This window comes from Atractosteus spatula, chromosome 1 (assembly GCF_055471065.1).
Source record: "Atractosteus spatula isolate fAtrSpa1 chromosome 1, fAtrSpa1.hap1, whole genome shotgun sequence".
In the NCBI taxonomy this organism is placed as follows: Eukaryota; Metazoa; Chordata; class Actinopteri; order Semionotiformes; family Lepisosteidae; genus Atractosteus; species Atractosteus spatula.
Window position 1 is genome coordinate 995,491 of NC_142706.1, and position 24,397 is coordinate 1,019,887.

Genomic DNA, 24,397 nt, shown 5'->3' on the forward strand with positions numbered 1-24,397 from the left:
GTTCTTTGAATAAGCAGGAAAATTAATCAGTACAAACCATACAGTATAAACATTTTTATAAGAATTTGAATACATTCATTCTCATAAAATATTAATTAGAAAATGGACCTTGGTAAACATTCAAGGTCATGTGTATCTTTGGATTAGTGGATTGAAAACGCAGTTCAGATAAGGGATGAAGGGGGCTCAGATTAGATGGAGGTATTTTGTGGAGTTCCATTGGGTTCTGTATTAAAAGTAGCACTTCTTAATATGCGTCAGTGATTTTTGCTCTCGTGGTTAAGTGAGCAATTGCAGAGTGTTACATGCAGGTAACAAAAACAAAATGGGAAAGTGAGTTTGCAGAAACTACTACTCGTAATGCCTGCATGTTCACAGGTGTTTGTGTTGACACATTTACATCTTTCAAATACTGCAGGGAAACATGACATTGTTTGCCTTTTAATAAGACATATCACTAAATCAAGGGGTGTTATGTTACCATTGTATAAAGCACAATTAAGTCCTCATTTTCAGAATCCACAATGAGACACAGGCCAGAGGACAAAAATTCAAACTACATGGAAGAATATTTAAAACCGAAAACAGGTGGCACTTCTTTACACAAAGCTTTGTGGGAGTGTGGAACAAGTTTTGAAGCTGGTACTTTTGGGTTCTTTCAGACTACTGAAGACCCTCGGTTCTGTGCTAGCGACCGAGCAGGCTTGTATTTGTAGCCTTGCTTGTGTTTTTATGTGTTTGTACGTGCTCATTAATTAAGCTGGAACCTTTAATGTACTTAACATTCACCCACATTGCACGTTTTTGTATGGCTAGGGCCACTCTGTCTGTCAAAAGGTCTTGCTGGGGTTTTGAATTGCTCGTCTTAAATGGTGTCCAGCAATCTGCACTTGTGGCACTTGAAGAAATTGTCAGTGAGTGAAAGACCACTGGAGCTCTGCGACCCAGATTCTGCAGAGCGCGCCAGAACAGTCGCTCTTACGAGCACCCTCTGCCCTGCCAGCGCCGCTCTTAAAGCTGTAGCCAGGCCCAGCACTGCCGTGGTCCAGTTCTTCGGATGACTTCCTGAAGGAGCGGCCCAGCGCGTCTGTCTGCCGCTTCCCAGCTCCCCCCCCGTCCTCACGGAGGATCATCCTCAACGTCACACAGCTGCGCATCGAGGAGGCCAGAAAGGCCGCAATGGCTGGGAACTGAAGGGGGGGGGTGGTCTTCACACTCTTTTTACTCAACCTGGCTGCTTGCTGAACACCGGCTCGGCTTTGGACACCCTGGTGCTTTTTAAAGAGTCGCACGCAAGCGTCACGCCTCCCAAATTTCCCAGTTTCCATTTTAGACCGAAAAAGTGTGGAGGAAATCCTTTAAACTAACAAAATAAAACGAAAAAACTGGAGTGAGCGTCACACCTTTCAGATGAAATGAACGATGCGTTAATTGTAAGAGATCGGCAGGGCAGGGTTGAGGTTCAGCAGATGGGCGCTTGCCGTTGGTCTGTCTTGATGCCGCTGGCCAGTCTTGTGGGGCTGTCGCCTCTTACTGCCTGTCCTGGAGCAGGCCGGTGTGTTCATGAGTCATCGTCGGGGAGGGCGAGACGTGCCAACTCAGTGTCACCGCTGTTGAAGGCTGTGAAAGTAGTGCACAGTTAAAAAGAAAGATTTGGCAGGTGGTTTCTTCTCCATTTCCTGCATTATAAAAACAGCTTGTTTCAAAAACAGTGATACGATGAAGAGGGTGGTACTGTACCAGGCTGGGATCAGGGGTCCAGAGATTTTGCTAACATTTCCAACACGGAATTCCTTCCGGACCGGTTCCCAGTCCTGCTGGCGTTTCTTCCAGCTCGGGTCTTCGCGTGTTTGGTGCTGAAGGACCCGGAGATTTCCAGTGTGCTTTGAAACGGCAGCCATGCGTGCCGCCCCCCGAGAGGCCTGTATTGACAGCGTTGGCGTGAACCCAAAGACCACGGATCTCTCTCTGGGGCGCGTGTGTCCCGAAGAGCACGCGGCGTGGCCGAGCACGGGGGGGCGATCTATTTTTACTGCTCAAGGTGGAGCCTCGAACAGTAAAGTTGCGCAATTCTCTTGGCCTGAGCTTCAATTGCAGGCTTTACAGTCATGTAGGAAATAGTGTCCACTGTCACTTGTGGCTGTTTTTCAGCCTGTGTCTTTTCTCTTTGTTGTCCATGTCTAAGTGAGTTTGGGATTTACACCCGGTGTCTCTGTCCTCCCCCCCCCACAGGCCACGTTCACCACCTTCTGCTGCTGCAGAGCCCGTTTTCACGAAGCGTGTGGGCTAGAAATGGCGAGATCAGCTGCAGTAGGTGGTGCATTTCCTTTCTCCTGCTTTCCCAGCCATTCCTGGGAAGCTGCTGCTCTGTGGTACAGTGTTCTCTGCTCTTCCCATGGATCTCCGAGCAGGAGGAAAGCACGCTGACAGAACAGCGCAAAGCTCCTCTCTCAAATAATAGTGTCCTGAGATTAGAGAAGGAAGTGATATGAAAAGGCTGCTGGGTGTTGGCACAAATTTATTTTTAACAGGAGTTTTTTTTCCTATTTAAACAGCTTCATTAAAAGTGCTGTCTGGACATCCTGTAGCGTGACCAGTTTTCTGAGTCCTGTCCTCTGGAAAAGTTGCCCCGTGTCAGTAGCCTCAGACTGTGTTGCAATAGTATAGTTCCACCACAGCCTTTTTTTCCCATTGAAATATTGGAGCACATTGCTGCCACAAGCTGAAAGCTGCGAGGTATTTGAGGAAAGCAACAGCAGAAGGAAACCTGATTTGTTAGTCAAAGTTTGGCTCAATGCGAAGCCAGGATAGCTTTGTACTTGGACTGAAACGCCACCTCATATCTTTCTGCCTTTACAGGTTGTTCCAAAATGGACTTTTATTTTGCATATATCCTTCATTAGCAATCGCCCTTGAAGAGTTTCTTGCAGCTTCAAATTACGCCAGATTGGGAGTTTCCTTCATGTCGGAGCGTTCCCGGTGTGTCCAGCTCTGTGTTGGAGCTCTGCTCCGTGATGCCTGGCCAGTGCCAGTGTGCGCCTCTGCCGCCAGGGTGGAGGTGAGAAAGGAGCCTGCAGTGGTGCCGGCCTCACGCCTGGCAGGGCTGCTCTGCAGTCTGAGGAAGTGAGCGAAGCGGGACCTTGCGCCACACGCATCTCCTCACGAGACGCATTCAGCTTGCCTTGAGGTGCAAGCAGCTGTAGCGCTGTCAGCGATGTCGCCAGGGCTGGCCCAGGGCGCTGCTGTGGCGCTGTGAGGACAGGAGAGGGGTTGGCTGACCCGGGCGTCCGGAGTGAGTTTAGCTGTGCAGAGTTTGACTGTGCCGATCGCGTGCTTGCAAGCCTGGCATAGTGGCAGAGCGCTTGCGACTGGGATAGATGTGTTCCTGTGACAAGGTGATGCCCAGTGACACAGTGCTTCCGACCCCGCAGGATTAAGCCAGCGCGCAGGGGCAGGGGTCAGCGCTGATCTGTCTCAGCAAGCGTAACAGCTCTAATGGCCGTCATTAACATGCTGTGTTTCCTGCTGGCACTCCCTTCTGCTCTGAAAACGAGCACTTTGCATTAATCAGGACTCCTCTTTGTCACGACAGGTTCTGGTCAGTGTCTGGATTAGGTCGTCCAGATGTTGCAGCAGGTGGTATTTTTTTTAGTTTTGAAAATGCAGAGGAGCCAGGGTAGGACAGAAGCTGTGCAAGTAGGTGAGACAGCACCAATACATTTTGCCCGTGAGCCCAGTACAGAAGAGTGCATGCACAGTATCTCTTGTGATACTGCATTCCTGCGTGTACAATCCACTACATGTCTTATTTTGTTTCTAAAGCCATAGAAATAAAATCCATTCAATCAAAATGTATGGGGTTGTTGCTATAGATCGTACACAAGGCATTTTCTCAATAGCTTAAATTGGTTCTGTATTTTCCCCATAAACTCTCCTCCTCGCTTTCACACATTGTTCCTGTGAGGGTAATAAATTGACCGTCTGTATGGTTCAAATACTTGCAGTTCAGTAAGCGGGGTATGTCTTGCAGAACCTTTAAATCTTGCTTCGTCTCTTTAGTCAGGCACGGTGCCAGTTCTGTGCCCTGTGACCAGGCTGTCGCCATGGATCACTGAACCCTGCTCGTCTCAGACCCCTGTAATAAACTGGCGTCCCGGAGAGCTCCATTCTCCCCCTGCACCTGCTCCTAATGTGTTGCAGCACTCATTGACCTCCCTCGTAAACAATGGCACAGCTCCGACAGTCATCCATCCTTCTTTAGCTGCTTGCCTGCAGGCTGGGTGCAGAGCGGCTGAGTGTCTCGCAGAGTGAGCAGTGCTGGGGGCTCCTGCAGCCCAGCTCCCCGTGAAGGACGGTGTTGACGGGCTGCCACCCTTCTTCTCGTCGGTCGTTTCGGAATTCCTATTCTCCTGCACGTGTAAGTTCCCTGTTAGGAGCAGATAGTTTTCTCCGTGCTTCATTATGTGGTGTCTGGTAGCCTACAGAGCTGCAGAGGATGCAGTCAGGGGAGGAAGGAATTGGAGAATCTTTTAGCACGACTGTCTTTTCTGCCCTTTCACCAGCGCGGAGGGCTGCATCGCACGAGATAAATGCCTACGTGCTGATGTGCAGTGCCTGGTGCTCGGTACTGCAGTTAATCCACGATTTGGTTTTGGACATGATAATATTCAAATGCAAGATGATGATAATCTAACATTTAATAAATCTTTAGTTATTTTTCTGATTAAAGCTAAATAGTTTATGGAATTGTGAATAGTTTCCACACTTGTAAACGATTTGCTTTAGAGACCCGTTTACACACATGTGACGTGCCGAGTTTGTCCTGGCTTTCAGACTCACTGCAGTGGCCGCGATGCTCAGGCTGAAAAGACGCAGCTTAGTTCAGTTCAGTTTGTTTGTCAGATGCACGAGTGCAATGAAATACTTATTTGCATGTGTGCTCCAATACGAAGACATTAAGGAAACACCAAAACATAAACGCAGAACAGCAGCAGCAACAACGACAAAGTTAAATAACACACAACTTAAATGCCAGTCAGCTTAATCTCCCCTGTTGACCGTCACGTCCGTTTCGGCAGCTTTCCGAAGGGTCTGGCCTCTCACAGGGCACACGCCTCCCCACCTGCTGCAGACACACTCATCCCTCTGTCGGACACGCACCACCTTTCCAGCTGAATGGTTCATCTTGTCCGGTTCTTCCCGGGATCGTTCAGGCTTCCTGCTTCCAGAAGCCCGGTGCTGGCCCTGCCCTGTGTTCTCTATGTGCAGTAAAGCTGACACACTCGGGGACGGTGCTCGAGGCCTTTCTTCAACAGATCGGGGGGGTTCTGGGGGGGTGATGAAGCACAGCATCTCGCGCCAGTTTATAAGCTCAGTCACGCCTAAAGATCATTATCTGTCTGTGCCTGTTGTGCCGGGTTGGTGGCGGGGCGTCCGACGTCTCGGGGCCTCGGGGTTGGCGTGGTGTCCTGCTCACTGGCCTGCCGGAGCTTGTTCCCCTGTCACTGTACCTTCAGGAAGTCTGCGCTGGGGAGCTCGGCCGAAAACGAGGGCTGTGAAAATGCGCAGAGCCCTGGGCAACGTGCTCCTTTAAGTCCGTGGAGTGCAGCGGTAGTGGTGGAGCTGTCCTCGAGGGGGCTTGCTTGCTTCTGCTCGTCCTGCCGTGCAGAGACGCTCCCGGGGGGCTCCAGAACGCCCTGTTGTCGCCGCGCTATGGCAACGGGCCCCACGTCAGAGCCGCGCGGCCTCAGGCGGACGGGGAGTCGGCCCACAGCGCCGTCGTCGGGCGCCGAGAGCAGGCCATCTGTAGAAGAGAGTTACTCGGCGGACAGCAGCGAGGGGCGGGTGGCAGGGAAAGACGTCGGCTGTTGATGGCGACTTCACGGCTCTGGAGGAACGTCCCGCTCGGTGTTTTGTTTAACTTGAAAGAGTTGGGTTTGAGCCCAGCGCCTCTGAGCTTCTGTTCAAGGCGAATCATGCCACGTCCCTATGCTGGTGCTCCAGATATGGCTCCAGGTGTGTCACTGAAAGGAACTGCTGCCCCGAAGGTAGACGCGCCATATTAAAGGCTGTTGGCATTAATGTGGCACACCTGGAACTCACTTGAATGGCCCACCTGAAGGACGACCCCCTTCTGCAGCACGGCTTTCCTGGTCAGCAGTTCTTGTCCAGAGGGAAGAACGCCACCTACTGGTTCAACAACACCAGTGACTGCAGGAACCTGTTTGTTGCACCAGTAGTGCGCTAATTTAGTGTTTTTCTGTAGAGACTGACTAGTTTCAAAATTCTGTCATCTCCCATCTCTTTTTGTGATTAGATCGTTTTTTTAGATGTTTTATGTTTTCTTTTTTCATCTTATTTTTTTATTAATCTTATTTCTCATGAGATTATTTTCATTTTTTTAGTCTAAATATCTGCTACAACAAAAATAGGATGAGAGAACCCTGACCGGTAGTCAGGAAGGTGACTGAGTCAGCGCCGGTGAGTGGTGTCTCACAGAGAGCATTACTGTTGTTAACCAGAGCAGCACTAACGCGCTTGCTCATCACTTTCTTTTGATGCCAAAGGTTTTACCAGAATTGCACGCATGGACAAAAAACATCGAAATGGAAAATCAATGAAAAAACGTGATGTGATGTCGTGCAAAAAATACATAAAAAACTGCTCATTTGGGGAAGAGTTTTTTAATTTGAAAATATTTCTTCTTTAGGAGATTTGTAAGGGTTTTCCTTAGTCTGTCAGCAGCGAGAATCTTTTCTGTATTGATACGCACAGTAGTAAATTCTAACCTCTGTAGAGTGCGTGTGATAGTTAATATAGCACTGAGAGACAGTGGCTCAGCTGACACCGTGCAGCAGGTCTGGAAGTACTGTGTTGTTGCGATGTTGGCTTTCGGAGCAGCGACACTTGAACTGCCACCTGCAGTACGTGTCGGGATGGGATTTGAATCTCCATTTGAATCTGTTTGCATGCGGTGTCTGTCTGTGTCTGTGGCCTTGATTTTCTGCCCCGGGGTCTCGGGTGTAGTCAGTCTGCAGCCTTTACCGTTCAAGACCATGCTCTGGAGTGTGCAACTTTCACACCGAACCGCGAGGTCTCCGCCCCCGTCCCTGCCTTGCCGCCGGCGGGAGATGTAGGCGAGGACCCCCGCCTGCGGCTCGCCCCCGCCGTGCTCCAGCTCGGGGACGGGATGCTTTGCACTTTTCCTGTAGTCGATGGGAAAAGTTCAGGCGTTGCGGTCTTTCTGTCCCAGAAGCGCTGGGCCTCTGGGGGGGGCGGCGACTGGCCAGTCACAGCGACCCCTCCCACTCTGTCTCCAGCACCACTGTGCTTAAAGCACAGCTCCTTCACTCCATCTGCTGCTGTCTCCCTGACTGAAACCAAGCTCCTGTCCTGCAGAGGTTTAGTGGCCGAGCTGGACGGGCCGAATATGTTATTTACTTTACTTCAGGTGCTTGATCAGAAGTTCAGAGGGAGCACTGTAGTAGTTCTTGCATGATCATTATTACAGCAGTGCATCTTTTCTGTCCTGCAGCTGAAGGCTCTTTCCCTGGTTTGTTAGTGTTTCAGTGAGGGGAGGCTCATAATTCTTCTTGGCTCATGCAGGCTCATGCCCGATGCCCCCAGCCCTTCCCACGGGTGTCACGAAGAGCTGCTATGAGAAAGTGAGAAAGAGAGCTCTTCTTCCTGCACGGCTCGGCTGGCAGGCTGGTGGACAGCAGTGCTGTATTGAGGAATAGGTCAACGAGCCAATCAAAGATTAACTAAAATGACTTTTGTGTCAACATTTAGTTTTGGTTAAAGTTCTGTGAAGCCTATGTGGCTATATTATGGGTTTCAGAGCCCTCTTCTCCTTTCGGTGTATTGCTGCCCACACAGAATACCCTGGGCTGCCGATATGGACTCCTGGGCTCAGCAGAGAAAATACAAACCGCTGGGTGTGATCTTTCAGTCCCTTCCTAAGAGTGCCTGTCCAGTCAGCCTGCAGGCCAGCGGGCTGCCAGTGTGTTTTTCCCTGTTTGATTGCTGTGTCCCTGGTAACCAGAAAAAACACTTTCCCAGACGTTTCCTATAGTCGGGAGCAGGGACGCCACCTCCACAGTGTATCACACAGTGAGAAGCCATTTACAGATAAGAAAACATGTCGTACAGGATCGCAAGCAATCTTTGTAAAAAAACAAACATTGCTTTGAAATGTCGCTGTTGCCACAGAGCAAAACATCCGCTCTGTCATTCCAGGATCTGCGCCCGGTCTCTGTTCTGTATGTGACAGAAGAGGTCCCAGATAAGTGTGGCGTAGTTCCCCAGAGCAGGTGTGGACAACTGTGAGAATGACGCGGAGAGGGGTGTCTGTCCAGTCGAGCGCTGTGCCAAACCCCACCGTGAAGCAAAGCTTTTTCCGCTCTCAGTTCTTGTATGAAGGAACATCCTCAGTTCTTCTTTTACTTCAGATCTGGAACCTTTGTTCTCATGTTACTAGAAGCCTTTTTTTGGCAGATAACGTATTGCAGACAGTAATGAGGGCAGTAAAAGTTCTGTCACAAGTGTGGCAAGTGCACTAATAAACTCCTCAGTAACACCAGTTTTAATGTAGGAGTCAATTGAGGCTGTGTATCTGGCAGACTGTAACTGCCATAAACTGTGAACTAATCTGGAGGCTGCTAATTGGAAAGTGATTCATTGGTTTATTTTTTCTTGTGTGTGTTGTGTTTGTCAAATGGATCAAAACCTTCGCCTTTGCACTGGATTTTTCTTAAGTTGTCAGCCAGCCTCGTGGAGGTTTGGCTTGCTCCAGAGGATAATTAAAATGGCTTCACACACTTTTCCTGAACTGGTTTCAGTTTGTTTTCCAAGTACTTTCTTTTTACTGAACTTGCAAAGCAGTTTGGAATGCGTAATCTTCAGACAACTCATTGAGAAAATCTGCAATGTGCCAGGTTTGTAGTCTCCCAGGCTCAGCTGCTTGTTTAGTAGTAGCAGTATGAAGAAGAAATTTGCATTTATTTTGGCTTCTTCTTCCCAGAGGGTCCCAAAGCTTAACCTATTGGAAAAGACTTGCTTTATCCATCCTGCACCAGCAGCCCCACCTGGGCGACACACAGGGGCCATCCTGCACCAGCAGCCCCACCTGGGCGACACGCGGGGGCCATCCTGCACCAGCAGCCCCACCTGGGCGACACGCAGGGGCCATTCTGCACCAGCAGCCCCACCTGGGCGACACGCAGGGGCCATTCTGCACCAGCAGCCCCACCTGGGCGACACGCAGGGGCCATTCTGCACCAGACTGTCCAAGCTACTAGTTAAAATGTGTTTCCTGATTTTAGTGAACCAGTACAGAAACAATCCCATTGACCATATATGGAACCTATTGTATATTCACTGAGAACGGATTTCACAAACCACTAAAAATGGGCTCAGTACATTTGTTTGAGACTTTTGGAAATAATAATGGATTAGAGCTGGTAAGTGATGTAACTACAGATTCGTCTAATATTACTGTCTAGCTGTTAATGATGCCGTGTTCATCTGTGAAGTAGTACAGTACAGGGATGCTGTGCTCTTACAGGTGTCTTTCTGGGCGACGTGCTGTAAAGAGATGCAGTCTCACTTGTTGCCCACACTTCCTCGTACTCTTTTTCTCATTTAAGCAGGTGTTCCTGACCTTTGGTCAGGCTGGTTTCTCAGGTGGTCACACTTAATCAAACACTTCACTCTTTGAAGTGCAGAGCAGAAGCTGCTCTAAATCTAATAATCACACGTGTCTTCACGGGCGAGCTTTCTGGCAATCGGCTGTTGATTTTTTTCGTGTTCCGGGGGCTGATGTACTTCTGAGCTCCAGCCACTGCTGTGCTGTTCGTCCGGACTGAGGTCTGGGGCTGAAACTAGAGAATTGGGATGGTTGGGATCCATTATTCCAGATCCCAACCATCCTGGCCACAAACTGCTCTCCCCCCTACCCTCTGGCAAGCGGTATCACAGGGTTAAAGCAAAGACCACTGGACTCAAGAGCAGCGTCTATCCCACTGCAGTGTGCATCCTCAACAGCTAACTACAGTGCCTTAATACTCATCTGCACTATGAACTTTTTACATAGTCAACCATTTTTTCCTTTTGATCTCACTACCACGTATATATTATTATATTATTGTATGAATATATAATGTTTTTTCCTCAACATATTTATTGTTCCTGTTGTCTGCATTGTGCAGTTTTGTCTGTAGTACTGTGTGTGTCCTGAGAGATCAGCGCGATGAAGAATTCCAACGTACGTGTACACGTGGCAATAAGCTACTGTACTAGTCCTCTGCTAGAAGTGAGCTTGCCTGCTCCTCGGGCCTGCAGCATGGCGAGGGGTGGTGTTCAAGGCTCAGGCCGGGGACGAGTAGCCCTGCCCCCACCTGTCTGCAAAGCCCCCCCCTTGTCGGGGTCAATGACTGCCGCGGTAGGTCCTGCCTGCCACTGGGAAACTCGGGGGCGTTTCGGCGTCTGGTCCTGGCTGTTGGCTTGTCTTTTCCTCCGAGTTCATGGCACAAAGTCAGATTTAGGAAATGCCAGCAGGAAAGTTTCAGTCTACACTACAGGAGCCACAATGATTTTGATGTGAAGTACTGTAGCCTCAGACCAGAGGACTGAAAAGACAGAAGGTACAGTTTGCAAGAGAAGGTTCTGATTGTGTTACAGGTTCCCCTCAATGCTGCTGTACAGCGTTGTTTGGTTGTCTGGTGTTCCTGGCTGCGTGCTTTCACTGCGCCAAAGTGAAGGCAGTCTGACTGGGCTGGATGCTATGAGAGAAGTGTGCTCTTTTATTGGCGGTCACATCTTAACGGTGGTTATTGCCCAGCTGGAGAATCCTGCTATTAATTACTGTATAAACTTTATGGCGGACAGGGGAAATAGCACCCCATTTTCTGATACCGTTTGTGTCCGTTTAAAGAAGCACAGTAGAAAGACGTAATGATTTTCTCTTGCTTTTGAGTTAAAGTGAAGCAAATTCTGAACTTAGTTGACTGACGATTGTTAAAGTGGAAACATCTGGGAAGTTTACCCAGACAGTGATGGGAGAACCGGAGACACTTCTGTACTCGGACAGTGATGGGAGAACCGGAGACACTTCTGTACTCGGACAGTGATGGGAGTCTGGAACAGGCTACCCAGCCATGTCCTTGAAGCTGATACCCTGTTTTCTTTCAGGAACCGGTTGAATGGGATCTGGGATCAATTGACTGGAACAGGATGGGCTGAACTCCCTTCTAGAACGTGTTCATCTTGAATTTGCATTGCTACCCAGTAGTTTTTGCTGCTTCTGTTGTGGACAGTGCTTGTTGATCTTTTCCTGCGCCTGGCTCTGACGCTGTGCCCTTCTTGTGCCTCTGTTGCAGCCTCGGCCCCAGTGAGCAGTGTGAGTAGACGCCGAGTTCCTCCAGGATACACCCCCCTGTGGGCGAAGAGGGGCGCCATCATGTCCTGCATCACCATCGACCCCGAGCTCAAGCCTGGAGAGTACGTCATCAAGAGCCTCTTCGCTGAGTTCGCGGTCCAGGCGGAGAAGAAGATCGAGGTGGTGATGGCCGAACCACTGGTGAGTTCAGCTCAGAGCGCCGAGACCCTGACCATCCTTCTCACACCTTTACAACAGCCGCAGTAAGACACAGAGGAACAGAAAAGGGAAGATGGCAGTTTACAGCTCTGTCTTTCTGAAAGCAAATAATATTTATCTTCAAAAGTATAAACATGGTTCAGCTCATCTGTAGTTTGAGAATTTCTCATTGTTGTGCAGACTTGGTTATTTTAGAATTTTGTGATTGATAGATGGAATTTGTGATCCCCCCCGAACTAAAACATGGCCCGTGTTTATTGTGAGCATTTGGTCAGGTATCGCTGATTAAAACGGGAGATTTCGAGCCTCATTGAAATGAACTGCACCAGGACGCTTCTTCACAGGTTAAGCAGGCTCGCATCCTCCCCGTCTCTGGGTGGTTTAAATAATGAGAGCGGACACAAGCGTCTGACGTCCCTGACAAGGGAAGTGAAAAGAACAGAACCCAGAAGTCTTGAGGTTAAAAGGTATTAGAGCCTCAGTATATAAAAGCTTTTTATGTGAGCGTTAATAGGCGGTCTGTGTTGGTGCCCATCGGGGCTGTGAGTTCGTCAGCTGTGGGGCCAGGGCTTCCTGTGTGCATCACAGCAGGGCTGTTCAGGCGGTGCGGATGAGCGAGAGCAGCCTGCTGGATCGTGGCTTTGGACTTCTTTGGACATCAGCGGCGAAACAGCCCACATGAGAGAGATCGCGGAGAGCCAATGGAAATACATTTCCGACAGGCACGAGCCACCTTCAGAGGCTCGTGGGTGAAGGGGAGGAATTGAAAGCTGTGCATTGTGGGAGAGCCCACTTGTGCCGTTTCTTTCCCAGAAGCGATCTCGTGTTTTCCCTGGAATGCCTGGCAGGGAGCTCTGGCTGGGCGGCTCGCGGGGCCACCGCGAGAGGCATAAGGCTTCATTGTTCGGACCGTGGTGATGCACAAGGAGCAACAGCTCCTGGGGACGCTCCGGCGTTTCTCGCCTGCTGGACTTGGGCAGGCCCGGCAGCTGAGAGGGAGGGCCGGGAAGGAGGAGGTTAAGGACCCGCGATGCCCGCTCCGCTGACTCGTCAAGCGGGCTTCACGCCGCCCTGTGTCCGTCCCGCCGGGCTCCGCGACCCACAGTAGCCATCATGTCGGCGCCGAGTGCGATTCCCTTCCGCTGGGAATCGCAAGTGATTTGCTTGCACTCCTGAATTTATCAGCCCATCCATCCAGTGTGTCCCCACCACTTGCTCCAGTGCTCCAGTGCGTGGTTGTGGGGAAGCCAGAGTCTATCCCAGCAAGCACTTTCATTTATTTATTTATTTTTTTAATTATAGAGCGGGAAGCTGTTTTGGCCTCCTTGTCCTCTTTTCCTGAAACTTGGCGATTTTATGGAAGCATCACTTAGCCCTGAATTAGATGGGAGTGTTGTTCCAAACGTGGCCAGTCTCTGGCTTATTATTTCTTGAAGAACTTCTTCTCATTGTGGCCGTGAATTACAGTACTTCATGTAACTTAAGTCCAATTACAAAACCCTTATTAAATGGCCAGTTTGGTTCTGTGCTGCTTCTTGTCCTGTTTTCTACCTTTTGGACAGCAGGGGAGTTTAGTGCTTGGGACTCCAGACCAGAGGGTTGTGGGTTCAAATCCCAGCTGTGACGCTTTAGTTGTGACTTGAACATGGCTACTTCTCCCGAAAGGCAGGAACGTCGCACGGACTCTAAAATGGTGCTCTGTAATTTTAACGTGTGGAAATGTCTGTTAACAACTGCTCAGTGGGTTTGCCCTTAAAAGACGGTATACAGGCCTGCATCTTAAAATTTCTTTTCTCTTGTTTTCAGGAGAAGCTGTTGTCGAGATCTCTTCAAAGAGGAGAAGATCCTCAGTTTGATCAGGTCAGTGCTCCTTGCTCAGAATTCAGGTTCCGCACAGCAGACGGGAGCAGGGCCCCTGGGCCTGGGCTCGTCACTGCGAGGGCTGAGGGTTCATAATCCTGCTGGGGCCCTGCTGGTGCTCCACTCAGACTCTTCCAGCGGAGCACCGTCCTCTATAAGTGGGTGCAAATCCAAGTCTCCTTGGTTCAACACGTCAGCTTGGTAAAATAATAATAAACTTTATTTTATATAGCGCTTCTCAAAGCGCTTTACAGAATGACATCAACAATGAATAAAAAGAATGTACAAGATAAAACACAATTACAATACACAGAAGAGACCGTGGATGGGCGGTACTAAGAAGAGCAGAGGGGTGAAGAATGGAACCAGTTAAGTAGAGGCTCTTCTTAAGAAGAAGGTTTTGAGTCTGGATTTGAAGGAGTTTAGAGAAGGTGACTCTCTGATATCCTTGAGAGTTCCAGAGCTTGGGGGCATAACAGGAGAAGGCCCTGTCACCCACAGAGTGTAGACGGGCTTGGGGCACAGTTAGGAGAGCAGAATTAGAGGAGTGAAGGCTGCCCGGTGGGGAGTAGGGAGAGGTAATAGCTCAGACAGGTACTGAGGTGCCAAGCCATGGAGAGCCTTTTAGGTGAGCATGAGGATTTGAAAGTCCACACGGAATTGTGGAAATAATGGCCAGTTGTCACCTGGGAAAATGCTGCAGAGCTGGAGCAGCCTGTCCGCAGAGGCTCAGATTGGGATTTGCATCATGCTCCTCCAGGGCACTGAGTATACTCCCTTCCCAGGTGTGGGAGGAAGCCATGTGTTGGAGGAGACTTTTGCAAATGACCATGGCCACCTAAATAAAAAAACAGCATTGTGCTCCTGCCACACAGGCTTCTTATTTGCCCAAAACACTTCACGAGACACCAGGAGGGCTAAAGGTCACCAGATGTGGTCCAGATATAGGTGATTCTGGCCGTCACAAGGAGCTTTTTTTGTGAGGAAAAGTTAGGGAAAAAAAAGAAGCAGCTCATTAAAACATTATTCATGAACCAGATTTCCTGCTGCTTAATTTGGCAAGATTCTTAGAACCGTTCATGAGACTCTTATGTGGAAAATTGACATGGGATTTGAAACCTTCTCGCCTAAGACCGCATGCAGATCGGCACCTGCCCATCTGATGCTGATTCAACATGGAGCTGTTTATTTTTATTAAAAAAGCTGCCACAGCTAATGGGAACGAAGTAGCAGACTCTGAGTCCAGAGTGTAGTTTTGTTATTGTTGTGGCTACAGATGGAGAAGAGTTTTTACAGATGAGTCTTAAACTGTGTGTGAAGCTGCAGTGTTGCCTGTTTGTTCATTTATTTTCAGTGCCTTTACAGCACCTCATGCAATTTTAATGTACCTGCACCATCCAGGGATTCATTTACAAAAGATGGTGAAGCTCTAAAATATGAAGCTGACAGATGCTAGCAAATGCATCCTAGTGAGCCCATTTCATCAGTCTGCCCTACAGCCTGGGGAATGTGCACTGACAGCACAGCCATTCTGCCCCTCAATACAGAGAGCAGCCACTGCAGTGTGTGCAAGACTTGCTTACCTGCTTACTTTACTGGCCTAGATGCAAAATTGCTTCAGGCAGGTATAAGATGTAACGCGATACGTAGTACGTTAAACTGCACATTTGTCCATTACAAATAAAAGACATGCATGAATAAGATCACAAATCAAGTCAGAAGTTTTAAAAAATCCTCACCATCCAGATATAGGAAGATAAAGAAGTTGGGTCCTCAGTGAATGAGACAAATACAGATAAATGCATCATGAAAATAAAATATAGTAATAATTTACTTATCCAAATGAAGCAGGTTACGAGAGCCATGGGAGTAAAAGATAACCTCGTTCTGTGGCTGGGAAGGACTTGCCATCCAGTCCGGACAGGATACATGAAGAGGTCGAAGGCATTTGAGGGTGGAAGCAGTGATACCTTATCTTCCATCCTTTGCTCAGCAGCGTGGTTTGTCCCCCTATTATGCGTCACATTGCAGCAGGTCATAAAAAAAAGATTCAGTGTCCCTTTCAGTGCGGGACTTCCTCAGATGAGAACGGACTTTAATGTTATAGTTGGATCAAAGAAAAGAGCACAGCCAGACCTCTGCTTCAGACAAACAGTGTACAACCCCTCACAGCACTTCAATGAAAGGACTTTTAATGCTGGCTGAACAAATCTGTTGTCTTGTATTATCATATTGGTTAGCAGGAGTTCTCAGTGGCGTTTTCTTCAGCTCATTCCCCTGCTGCTGTCTGATCACGGTGCTGTCCAGCAGCGAAGGGTCTGTCCTGCTCCCTTTTTTTCCAGGCCGGACATGGGCTGAGGACAAAGCAGCCCTTTCCGAAGGAATCAAGCCTGAGGTTTCCTCATGCACCCCTTACAGAGGTCCCCTCTTCTGTGCTTTAATGTCTTAAATCACACAACCTGCCCTGAGGTGACATTGAATGCATTTATTTTTCAACAGCTTTGATTTTCTCATTTTAGTAGGGACTTTCACCACAGGCCTGATTTGAAAGTAAAGATAATATTGTGTTTTACAAGATGGGAATTCCCCTTTGGAGTTTTGAAAAGAAACTATCGTGGGTTTTTTCTATTTTTCAAAAGTCCAGCTCTATGATCAGAACGATTCCTGTGCTGCCCCAGTGAGTAGAGCCCATCGGTATAGCTTCCTTGACTTCGCAGGAAAGGAAACCATATGTCCCCTTATAACAGAAGGGTGTTTTTTGCTAGTTCAAAGTATAACATAATTTATAGCAATAGGTGTTTAAAAGTTGCTTTCTTCCCCCATTTGATAATCTTTCTGTAGAGATTTAATCAGATCTAAGTTATTTAAAATGTAGCATTTTTAAAGTCACTCATACTTCAGATTGTATGAATCATAGTTGACTACACTTGGATAAATGCAGTCAGAACAAAAAAGATTTGCTTTTCGAATCATTTGTATAGAAGTCTTGACTAACGGTAATAACTGTACTAAACAGTGTGTTCATTTAGTACGATCATATACATGAAGTGCAGTAATGGACAATATAATTTTATTGCTTCAATATGCTTGTCAGTATTCGACATGTTTTTGTTCAGGTGTTACTTGAAAGGGATGACAGGTGTAGTGAACTGGCCTGAAAGTATGTTACGATGTCATTGTACGCACAGATCTTGTATCTTGCCATGTTAGTTGTGAACCCACTGACACTATTAAAATCCAGCTGAACTGCATTTACGGATTTTGCAGTTCTCGGTAAACAGCCAAGTAGTCTTAATTGAAGATAAACTGCATCTGCTGTCATGATTTTATGATCTTATGTAGGTGTTTTACTTGCCAGCCCTTGTAAAACACAGAAGGTGTTTCAAGTGCAGTGCGCTGCAGGGTGCGGGTGCTCACTAGGCACTCTGGGTGTTAGCTGCTCCCCGTTATTAGCAGGGGTGAATTATACATTAGGTTTTAGCTCATTTTGAACCCCTCCCTGAATGTCTGTTTGAACATCAGTATTTAAGCCATGAGATCGTATGCTGATATTCTTTTTATTTAAAAAAAAACCGATAACGTGGGAGAGTGGTTTTGCTTTTTGTTGTTGAGCCATTTTGCCCGACCACAGTGCAGAGTCTCAGACCTTTACCTTTCAATGCGCAAGATGTTGCATTGCTTTCCAATCCCCCAAAATGAAGGGAGATTTTTATAGCTGGTGGTTTGGCGATTTTTTTTTTGTTAAATCTTGGAGTCGCCAGTAATTTTCATTTCATACCCATCCAATTGGGACTCTCCAGTTGTTTCCCGACCTGACTGTCCGGCAGCAGTTCCCCAGGCTGCCCGGAGAGAAGGAAGCTCCTGTGGCGGGCAGGCAGGTCTGCGGGATCCCCGCTGCCCGGCAGGCATATTGGTGTCGCCTGGCGAACAGGCCGCCGTGCCCTTCGTGCAGCGCTGCCCCCGGCTGCAGCGGTGTGTGTGCTCAGGCTCTGGAGCGCGAGGCTGCCCTGGGGGGGGGGGCAAGTTTGCGGCGGCGAGCCAGCCTCGACGTCACTCGCTGACGCACATTAGCGCTGCTGCGCTGAGCCGGCAACCTTAGAAATTACCGCCGGAAGAGTGGGTCTCTAGTGCCCGCAGGATCGGTGCGCATGTAGACTCAGCAGCCCTGCCTCCAGCCACGCTGCCCGACTCGTGTCCCCCAGTGCCAGCGCTCCTGCTCCGTCCCGCACTCCTCTCACCTCCTGCGCGGCTCGGCCCCAGGGCGGCCCATTTCTCTTCTGTTGTGGCGGTAGAATCACGAGAGGTGCTGGCGGCGCCTGAAAGGATTCAGCGTTTTGGTTTCCAAGCCCACTTTCCTTGACCCTGACACACTGTTCCCACTCAAACCGAGCTCCTCTGCAGCGGAGGGGCCTGTGCTGCATGTTGCCCTGCACTAGCAGGTGGAACGGAGTGTTCCTGCTCTGCTGCTGGGATGTGCTTGCAGGGGACTGGTCTTGTGTGCTCTTCAGAAAGGATGAGCAGCATGGCACAGCAGGTATTGAAGCCATCAGCTTGTTGTGTTCACGGAGCAAAAAGGAAATGCGTTATTGTTTTAGACCTTCACTTAATAAAAAGACTCCTATTTCCTGCCGTTCAAGCTGACTGGTCCAACACGCTTCTTTGTTAGCACGTCACTGTGCTGGTTGTGCTTCTGTCTTCTGCATGAAGCTGTCTGTGAAAAACGAACAGTAGCGCATGCAAGTGAGGTGGTGTTGATTCTGTGAACACCTTCATTTCTTAATTTAGATAATATTGCAATTTTGAGTTGTGGGTTGTAGCAATTTCTCTTTTCAGGGTCTGTACTTAGAAAACTTGACAGGAAAACCTGTCTGGTGTTATGTGCCTTTTGTCTTTCCCAGCTTTTATCCTCTCGTAAGTTTAATGAAGTGCTCTTTTTTATAAAACTCCCGTTTCTTCACCGAAAAGCTTGGAGTTTTTTTATTCAAGGGAGTTATGAGGGTATAGCCGTGGGAGGGGGTGAGTTGAGACGTGTTCACCGCTGCAGTCCAGGAGTGCTGCTGACCGGCCTTGCGTGTGCCTTCTTGTCTTGCAGTTAATAAGCTCGATGAACTCCATAGCGGAACACTGTCTGCCCTCCCTGCTGCGCACCCTGTTCGACTGGTACCGGCGGCAGAGCGGCACGGAGGACGAGTCGTACGAATACCGGCCGCGCTCCAGCACCAAATCCAAAGGGTGGGACGAGACCCTCCTCCTCCGCCGCCGCCGCCGCCTCCCCCGTTCTGTCCGCCAGCGCTTTGGTGCACGGCAGCCTCTGAAGTGCTGGGCGGAAAAGGCTCAGTGTTTCTGTCCCACGTAGCACCTACTCAAAGCACATCTCCTCTTCATCTTTCTGTTGCCTACACACTGTGCCACAGTGGCCCCGAGCGCCGCGCCGGAGCAGCGCGTTTGCGTGATGTGGTTTAGACACATGGCTTCGCCGGCAGGGCTGTGGGGTGGCTGGGACTTTCATCCACGCGGCTGACTCCTTCGGCTGCTGGTTTCAGCCTCCTTCGGAACTGCAGTCATACTTTTCCAGGGCTTGTTGACGGGTGTCCTGACAGAATGGACTGCCGTAACAGTGTGTTTAAATGTCCAAACAAACCCCAAGAGGGGAGGTTTGTTATTGCTTTGTGAGAGAAGAGCTGATTGTTTTTTCTTTCTGTCCTTCGTGTTTCAGAGATGAGCAGCATCGCGATAAAGACTACCTGCTGGAGAGGCGGGATCTCGCTATCGATTTCATTTTTTGCTTGGTTTTAGTAGAGGTTTTGAAACAGGTAAGCTTCTCTCCATCCAGCAACGTTCTTCACCTGCTTTTCTCGTGCTGTGTAAAGTCATAAATAATTCACGTGCAATTGCATATTCATTTCACATGCAGCTGAAAGTACCAAGTTAGTGAAATTAGTAGCCTTTTTAATAAGAAGATGTAAATTATGCATGTCTTTTACTAGCTGGATTATTTATTATATACACTTGATGACTCGGATGGGGTGAATTCTCCATTTGTGAGTAATTTAGTGCCAAGCCTATACACACTGCACTTCCTCCAGCACAGGCATGCAGCAGTAGAGCTTCAACTAGAACAAATTCTTAGTTGGGAGAAAGAATAAGATAATTGGCTTTTTTTCCTTTTAGGATTTTTATGTCTATTGTCACCCTTTGCGTATCAATGTAATATTAGTTTGTGTCACAGAAAACTAAGGCTGTAATGCTTCTGCTTCTTCAGGTGAAATAAACCTTCAGTGTGAATTGTGCAAGAGAGGCAAAGCAATGAGTCACAACTTGAGTTAATGATCAACTGAGACTCACAAAAAAAAACACAATTTCGTTGGGTGTCTTTAGGAATATCCTAGTGCGCTTCCAGGCCTTGGCCATAAAAGCCCACAAAAAGTTCATTTTTATTTCTTTATGATTTATGCTGTCATTTCCCCCACCATATTCCCGCATCCTAACGCAGAATATGACCTTGACGTGACCTCGTTTGTGTCAGGTGACAGAGCTCACTGTTGCTGTTCCCCAGCACCTATATCGGCCAAAACCCAGTTTCATGAACGGGGCCTGTGACCTCCGTGCATTTAAGTTTTCAGTTTTATCCTGGCCTTGCAATTCAGAATGTCTGGCACAATTCAGCAGCCCAGAACCTGTCTTGAGGCTGTCTGTGTTAAGTCAGGTGGGCATCCTGCTGGCATGGCAGTGACTCGCCCTTCCCTTGCTTCAGATAACTCTCAAAATGAGTCTCGGTCGCCTGCGTCAGGAGTTACTGGAGCTGTTTTGCTTTGCTAAAAAGATGCGGCTTCAGTATCGCCAATGCAAAGTGAAAAGGTTTCGTGCGGAGCGTGCAGCAGCTCTGAATTTGCATGTGTCCTGGAAGCTGAGCAGTCTGGAGAGCGGAGTCATGTGGGCTCTTGTCGGTTCAGCCTTCATTCCTTGATGAGCGCTCAGCACGTTATAAGGGAACACGATGGACCAGTAGCTCAGAGAGAGCATTTGCCTGACTTCTCTTCCCTCGTTCGAATAAAGTCAGATTTATTAAAAGGGGAACTGCTTTGCTATTTTTATATTTCGGGGTTAGAGAGAATTAGCATTAATGAGTGCATTTCAAACTGCAATGAAAGTAAAATGTACACAGTAACTTGAAAACCTCCAATTTACACCACAAAATAGATGAAATTTCCAGGTCTGCACAGCGCCATGTTCTGTGATTCAAAACGTCCCGTGATGTGTTGCTGCCCTGTGACCTCGTAAACAAGCAGACTTGTGAATACATCTCTTTTAATCCGTTAGAAATATTGCTCTCGACTTTGAAACAGCTTTGTAGAAAAATACTACTCGTTAACTCTGCATGCACAGTCTGCTGCACACACTGTACTTGCATTTGTACATCACATTACATCAGTCATTACAGTGACTAGTGAGCAGGAAGGGCAGCTTCATGCTGTAATTCGTGAGAACTCGGGTCAGAACTTGGCGAGACCAGGGGTTCGCAACAACAGGGCAACTTACAGTACTTTCACAAATCGCACAATTTTGTGCTTAATTCGAAATTTGTAATTTTTTTCTGTACCGTCAATTCATTTATTTCATTAATGAGATTTAATAACAAGTCTGAGAAATTGGAACTGCAGTTCCCCATTAAAACCCCCCTTTTCCCAGCTTTAACGACAGGATGTTAAGTTAACATTTCCAAATTCGCAGCTGGTTTCACCCCTTTCTGTATTTTTTCTGGTGGCTTTTGGTGAAAATCTCAACAAGGCTCTGTAGACCTTAGCCTCTGCAGTTTCCTGTAGATTTCGTTCTGTGCTTGACCAGAGTGAACTAATTCTCCTGGTCACTAATGACCGTCGTGTGTGAGTGCATGAGCCGTCTTGTTTCAGCTTCTCCTGGGTGTCGTCTTGCAAGAACGACACCATGTGGGGCTCTTTCTGCGACAGAACCTCATCTGTAAAATATTAGCTTTGGCGCTGCTTCAGAAGTTCAGTGTCTAGGCGGTGAAAAATGCTCCCTCTGTGCATTCCTAAAGCATGTCTGTATGGCTGTGTTTTGAGCACAGACAGGTGAAGACATGCTACAAACATAACTGAGCCGGCTGCCTAGCCTTTGTGTTCCTAACGTGGGATGCAGGTAGTCTTAATTAAGCCTGATGCTGTCTTTTTATGGCCTCCATATGGCAAGTACACAGCACCCTTTCCTGACATTTTGTTCTCTGAGCAGGTTTTTCACAACTTCTGTTGAACTGGCATAATTTATTGAAGAGTTAGGACTTTTATGGATTCAGGAAATATGTTTGGAGAATTGTGCTGTGTAGTTCAATAGATATAGATTCCTCTCTAGATGTGTAGAGCCACAAGGGAGCTCTGTATCAGGGCCTTGCATTTGTTTTCAGTAGTTCATCCGCACGTAGGTCAGCTGGAGGTTCACAAAGCCACGAAAAGGACGCTGTATTGGCTCGGTAAAGATACCTTTCGCTGCAGTTGGACCGTGCCATCTGTGCAGGGCTTTTCTGAAAGCCATCCAGACTCTTTTCAGAGTTTTGCCCACTGGCAGTAGGAGTCATTTTCAGGGTCTGCTGCCTGCAGCATCCCTGGTGTTCATGAGTCAGATGAGAGCTGAGGGGACCAGCAGTGACACGATGAAATGTTTGTTCTGCAGATTCCTGTTCATCCAGTGCCAGATGCTTTAATACATGAAGTTCTGAACTTGGCTTTTAAGCACTTTAAACACAAGGAGGGGTAAGTCAGACACGTCAGCCGCCTTCTGGAGCTCACCCTGTCCCTCAGAGCTCCAGCCTCACCTGGTGATTCATTTCACCTTGTTAATCCAACAGCTCTCCATGACTCTGCTTCTCCTTCTCCTGTGAGAGCTGTCCTGTTCTGTGCTTGTAGTTCTGGCGTTTTATGGCAAATGTGTGTTGAATTAAACGAGATAGAAGGAATAACCCTATTTTACAATGAACAGATATACATTTTATGCTAAAGATGATGATTAATATTATTAGTAATTGTAGTAGTCATTATGTTGTTATTATTAGAAAATCGTTTTCAGAGAGTGTTGGATGGGTACATTTTTCATACGTGATAAAACGAATGGCTGCTGCTCTCAGAATGTCTCAGCCAGCTAACCACTAATTCAGTTCCTGTGCTGCTCAATGAGCTGATCCTGTCTGTTGGTGGGTTTCTTTCACAGGTACTCCGGCCCCAACACTGGAAACGTGCACATTATCGCAGACCTGTACGCAGAAGTCATAGGGGTTCTCACGCAATCCAAGTAACGCAACGCATCCTTTTTTTTTACCCCACAACATCTTAAAACATGTAAAGTGGCATCAGCTGTGAACTGAGTTCAGATGAGGATGATGCTGTGTGTGAGAGAACATGCCATAGTTTTCTTTTAGTACTTCTGTGCTGTCTTTTCCATGATTCCTTGATGACTGTAGATTGCTTTTACAAGCACTTGTCCTCCTTTGACACTTGAGGAGATAGAATGCACTGGATTGAAGTGTTTCTTCTATATAAATTATTAAGCCTACAAGTTGTCTTTGAATTCCTCTTCCAGCTCGGGCACTTCCAGGTTTTTTAAGCCCTGAGCAATCTGTCCTTCCAGTGGATGTCAGGCAGAGTTAAATGCTTCCAGTGCTGCCAGGCTTTAGTACATGCATGAGCACGTTAGCCCTGATCTCAGAAGAGCCCAGACAGGTGCTGATGTGAAACGTCTGTTACTCCTGTTTGCAGTCTGGTGGGAAAAAGACTGTGGGTAGCAATTTGTTGTAGTTGGTACAAATTGCTCTGGCCGGATTGTCACACGTCTCCTGTTCTGGTTGCAGATTTCAGGCCGTCAGGAAGAAGTTCATGACGGAGCTGAAGGAGCTCCGACAGAAGGAGCCGAGTCCCCACGTGGTCCAGAGCATCATCAGCTTGATCATGGGAATGAAATTCTTCCGGGTCAAAATGTACCCAGTAGAGGATTTTGAGGCTTCATTTCAGTTCATGCAGGTAAGAGCGAGTGCCCCCCCAAATATCTTCCTGGACACCCAGACTGACATTCTTTTTCTGCAAGCATGTCCAGATGTTTCTTCAAAAAAAAGTGCTTTTTGTTGCATGTTGGTTAGCCAGTTGTTTCATGATGGGCAACTTTCATTTGTCCAGTTCATGACTGGCTGTGGCGCTTTCACAAAGATGAGTGCTTATCTGAGACCAGCGGAGAGACAGTCTCTTCGGATTTTGTTCCATCCCCTTTAGATGTGTAGAGGTGGATGTGTGTTTTAACAGATCATACACCACTCCTGGAGGGTCTGTGCCGACCGGAGGAGAGGCACGTCCCTTACCAAATTCACCCCCTAACCACTTCTCTCAGGAGGTCTCAGGAGCAGTTACGAACCAGATCACACACAGTTACGTTCATGCTAGCAGATACTCCTTGCTGTTAGTTTCTACAGGGCTCTCAGCTTCCAGTAGAGGCTGTGCAAATTTCATTCTCTGTCAGCTCCCATGGTCTGGCCTTGGCTCTTTTTTGCCATATGAAATCCACCCATATAATTGTATTTCTTTTCATCTGTAGATCCATTCCTCTATTGCTATTGCTCTTAACGCTGGACGTTCACGTGCTGGGAGCACATGTTTGTAGTTGTATGTTGTCCAGTCACATGTAGGAAATCTATAAAAGCAATAAATTAAAATGCTACTTCATAGAGATAGAACCACTCACCGCATGTAATTATGACTATAGTTTTAGAGTATAATTTACCTGTAGATTTTAAGGTCCTGCACACTTCAGTGTACTGTGTAAGATTTGTTTCAATTTTACCATATGAATATAGCCAACAAGGAAACATAGCATCTGTGCTTTTCGCTTAATTTGGAAAGAAGAGTTCTTGTGCATGTTCAGTATTGCTTTTAAAGTCTTAAGGCA

The 24,397-nt window shown here is 47.8% G+C and overlaps 1 protein-coding gene across 13 annotated transcripts in view; it reads left to right on the top strand.

Moving 5' to 3' along the window:
- The window catches only part of fryl (furry homolog, like), a 128,693-nt gene that overhangs the window by 47,689 nt on the left and 56,607 nt on the right, over positions 1-24,397 (top strand). For all 13 annotated transcript variants that reach the window (XR_016091089.1, XM_088917020.1, XM_088917011.1 and 10 more), the window contains 7 exons: positions 11,379-11,578; positions 13,403-13,456; positions 18,549-18,688; positions 19,173-19,269; positions 22,142-22,221; positions 22,676-22,756; positions 23,313-23,481. Coding sequence is in view for 12 of the 13 variants with exons in the window: in XM_088916993.1 (XP_088773119.1) it covers positions 11,379-11,578; positions 13,403-13,456; positions 18,549-18,688; positions 19,173-19,269; positions 22,142-22,221; positions 22,676-22,756; positions 23,313-23,481 (821 nt within the window). In the remaining variant the exon portion in view is untranslated. The remainder of the gene's footprint in view (positions 1-11,378; positions 11,579-13,402; positions 13,457-18,548; positions 18,689-19,172; positions 19,270-22,141; positions 22,222-22,675; positions 22,757-23,312; positions 23,482-24,397) is intronic.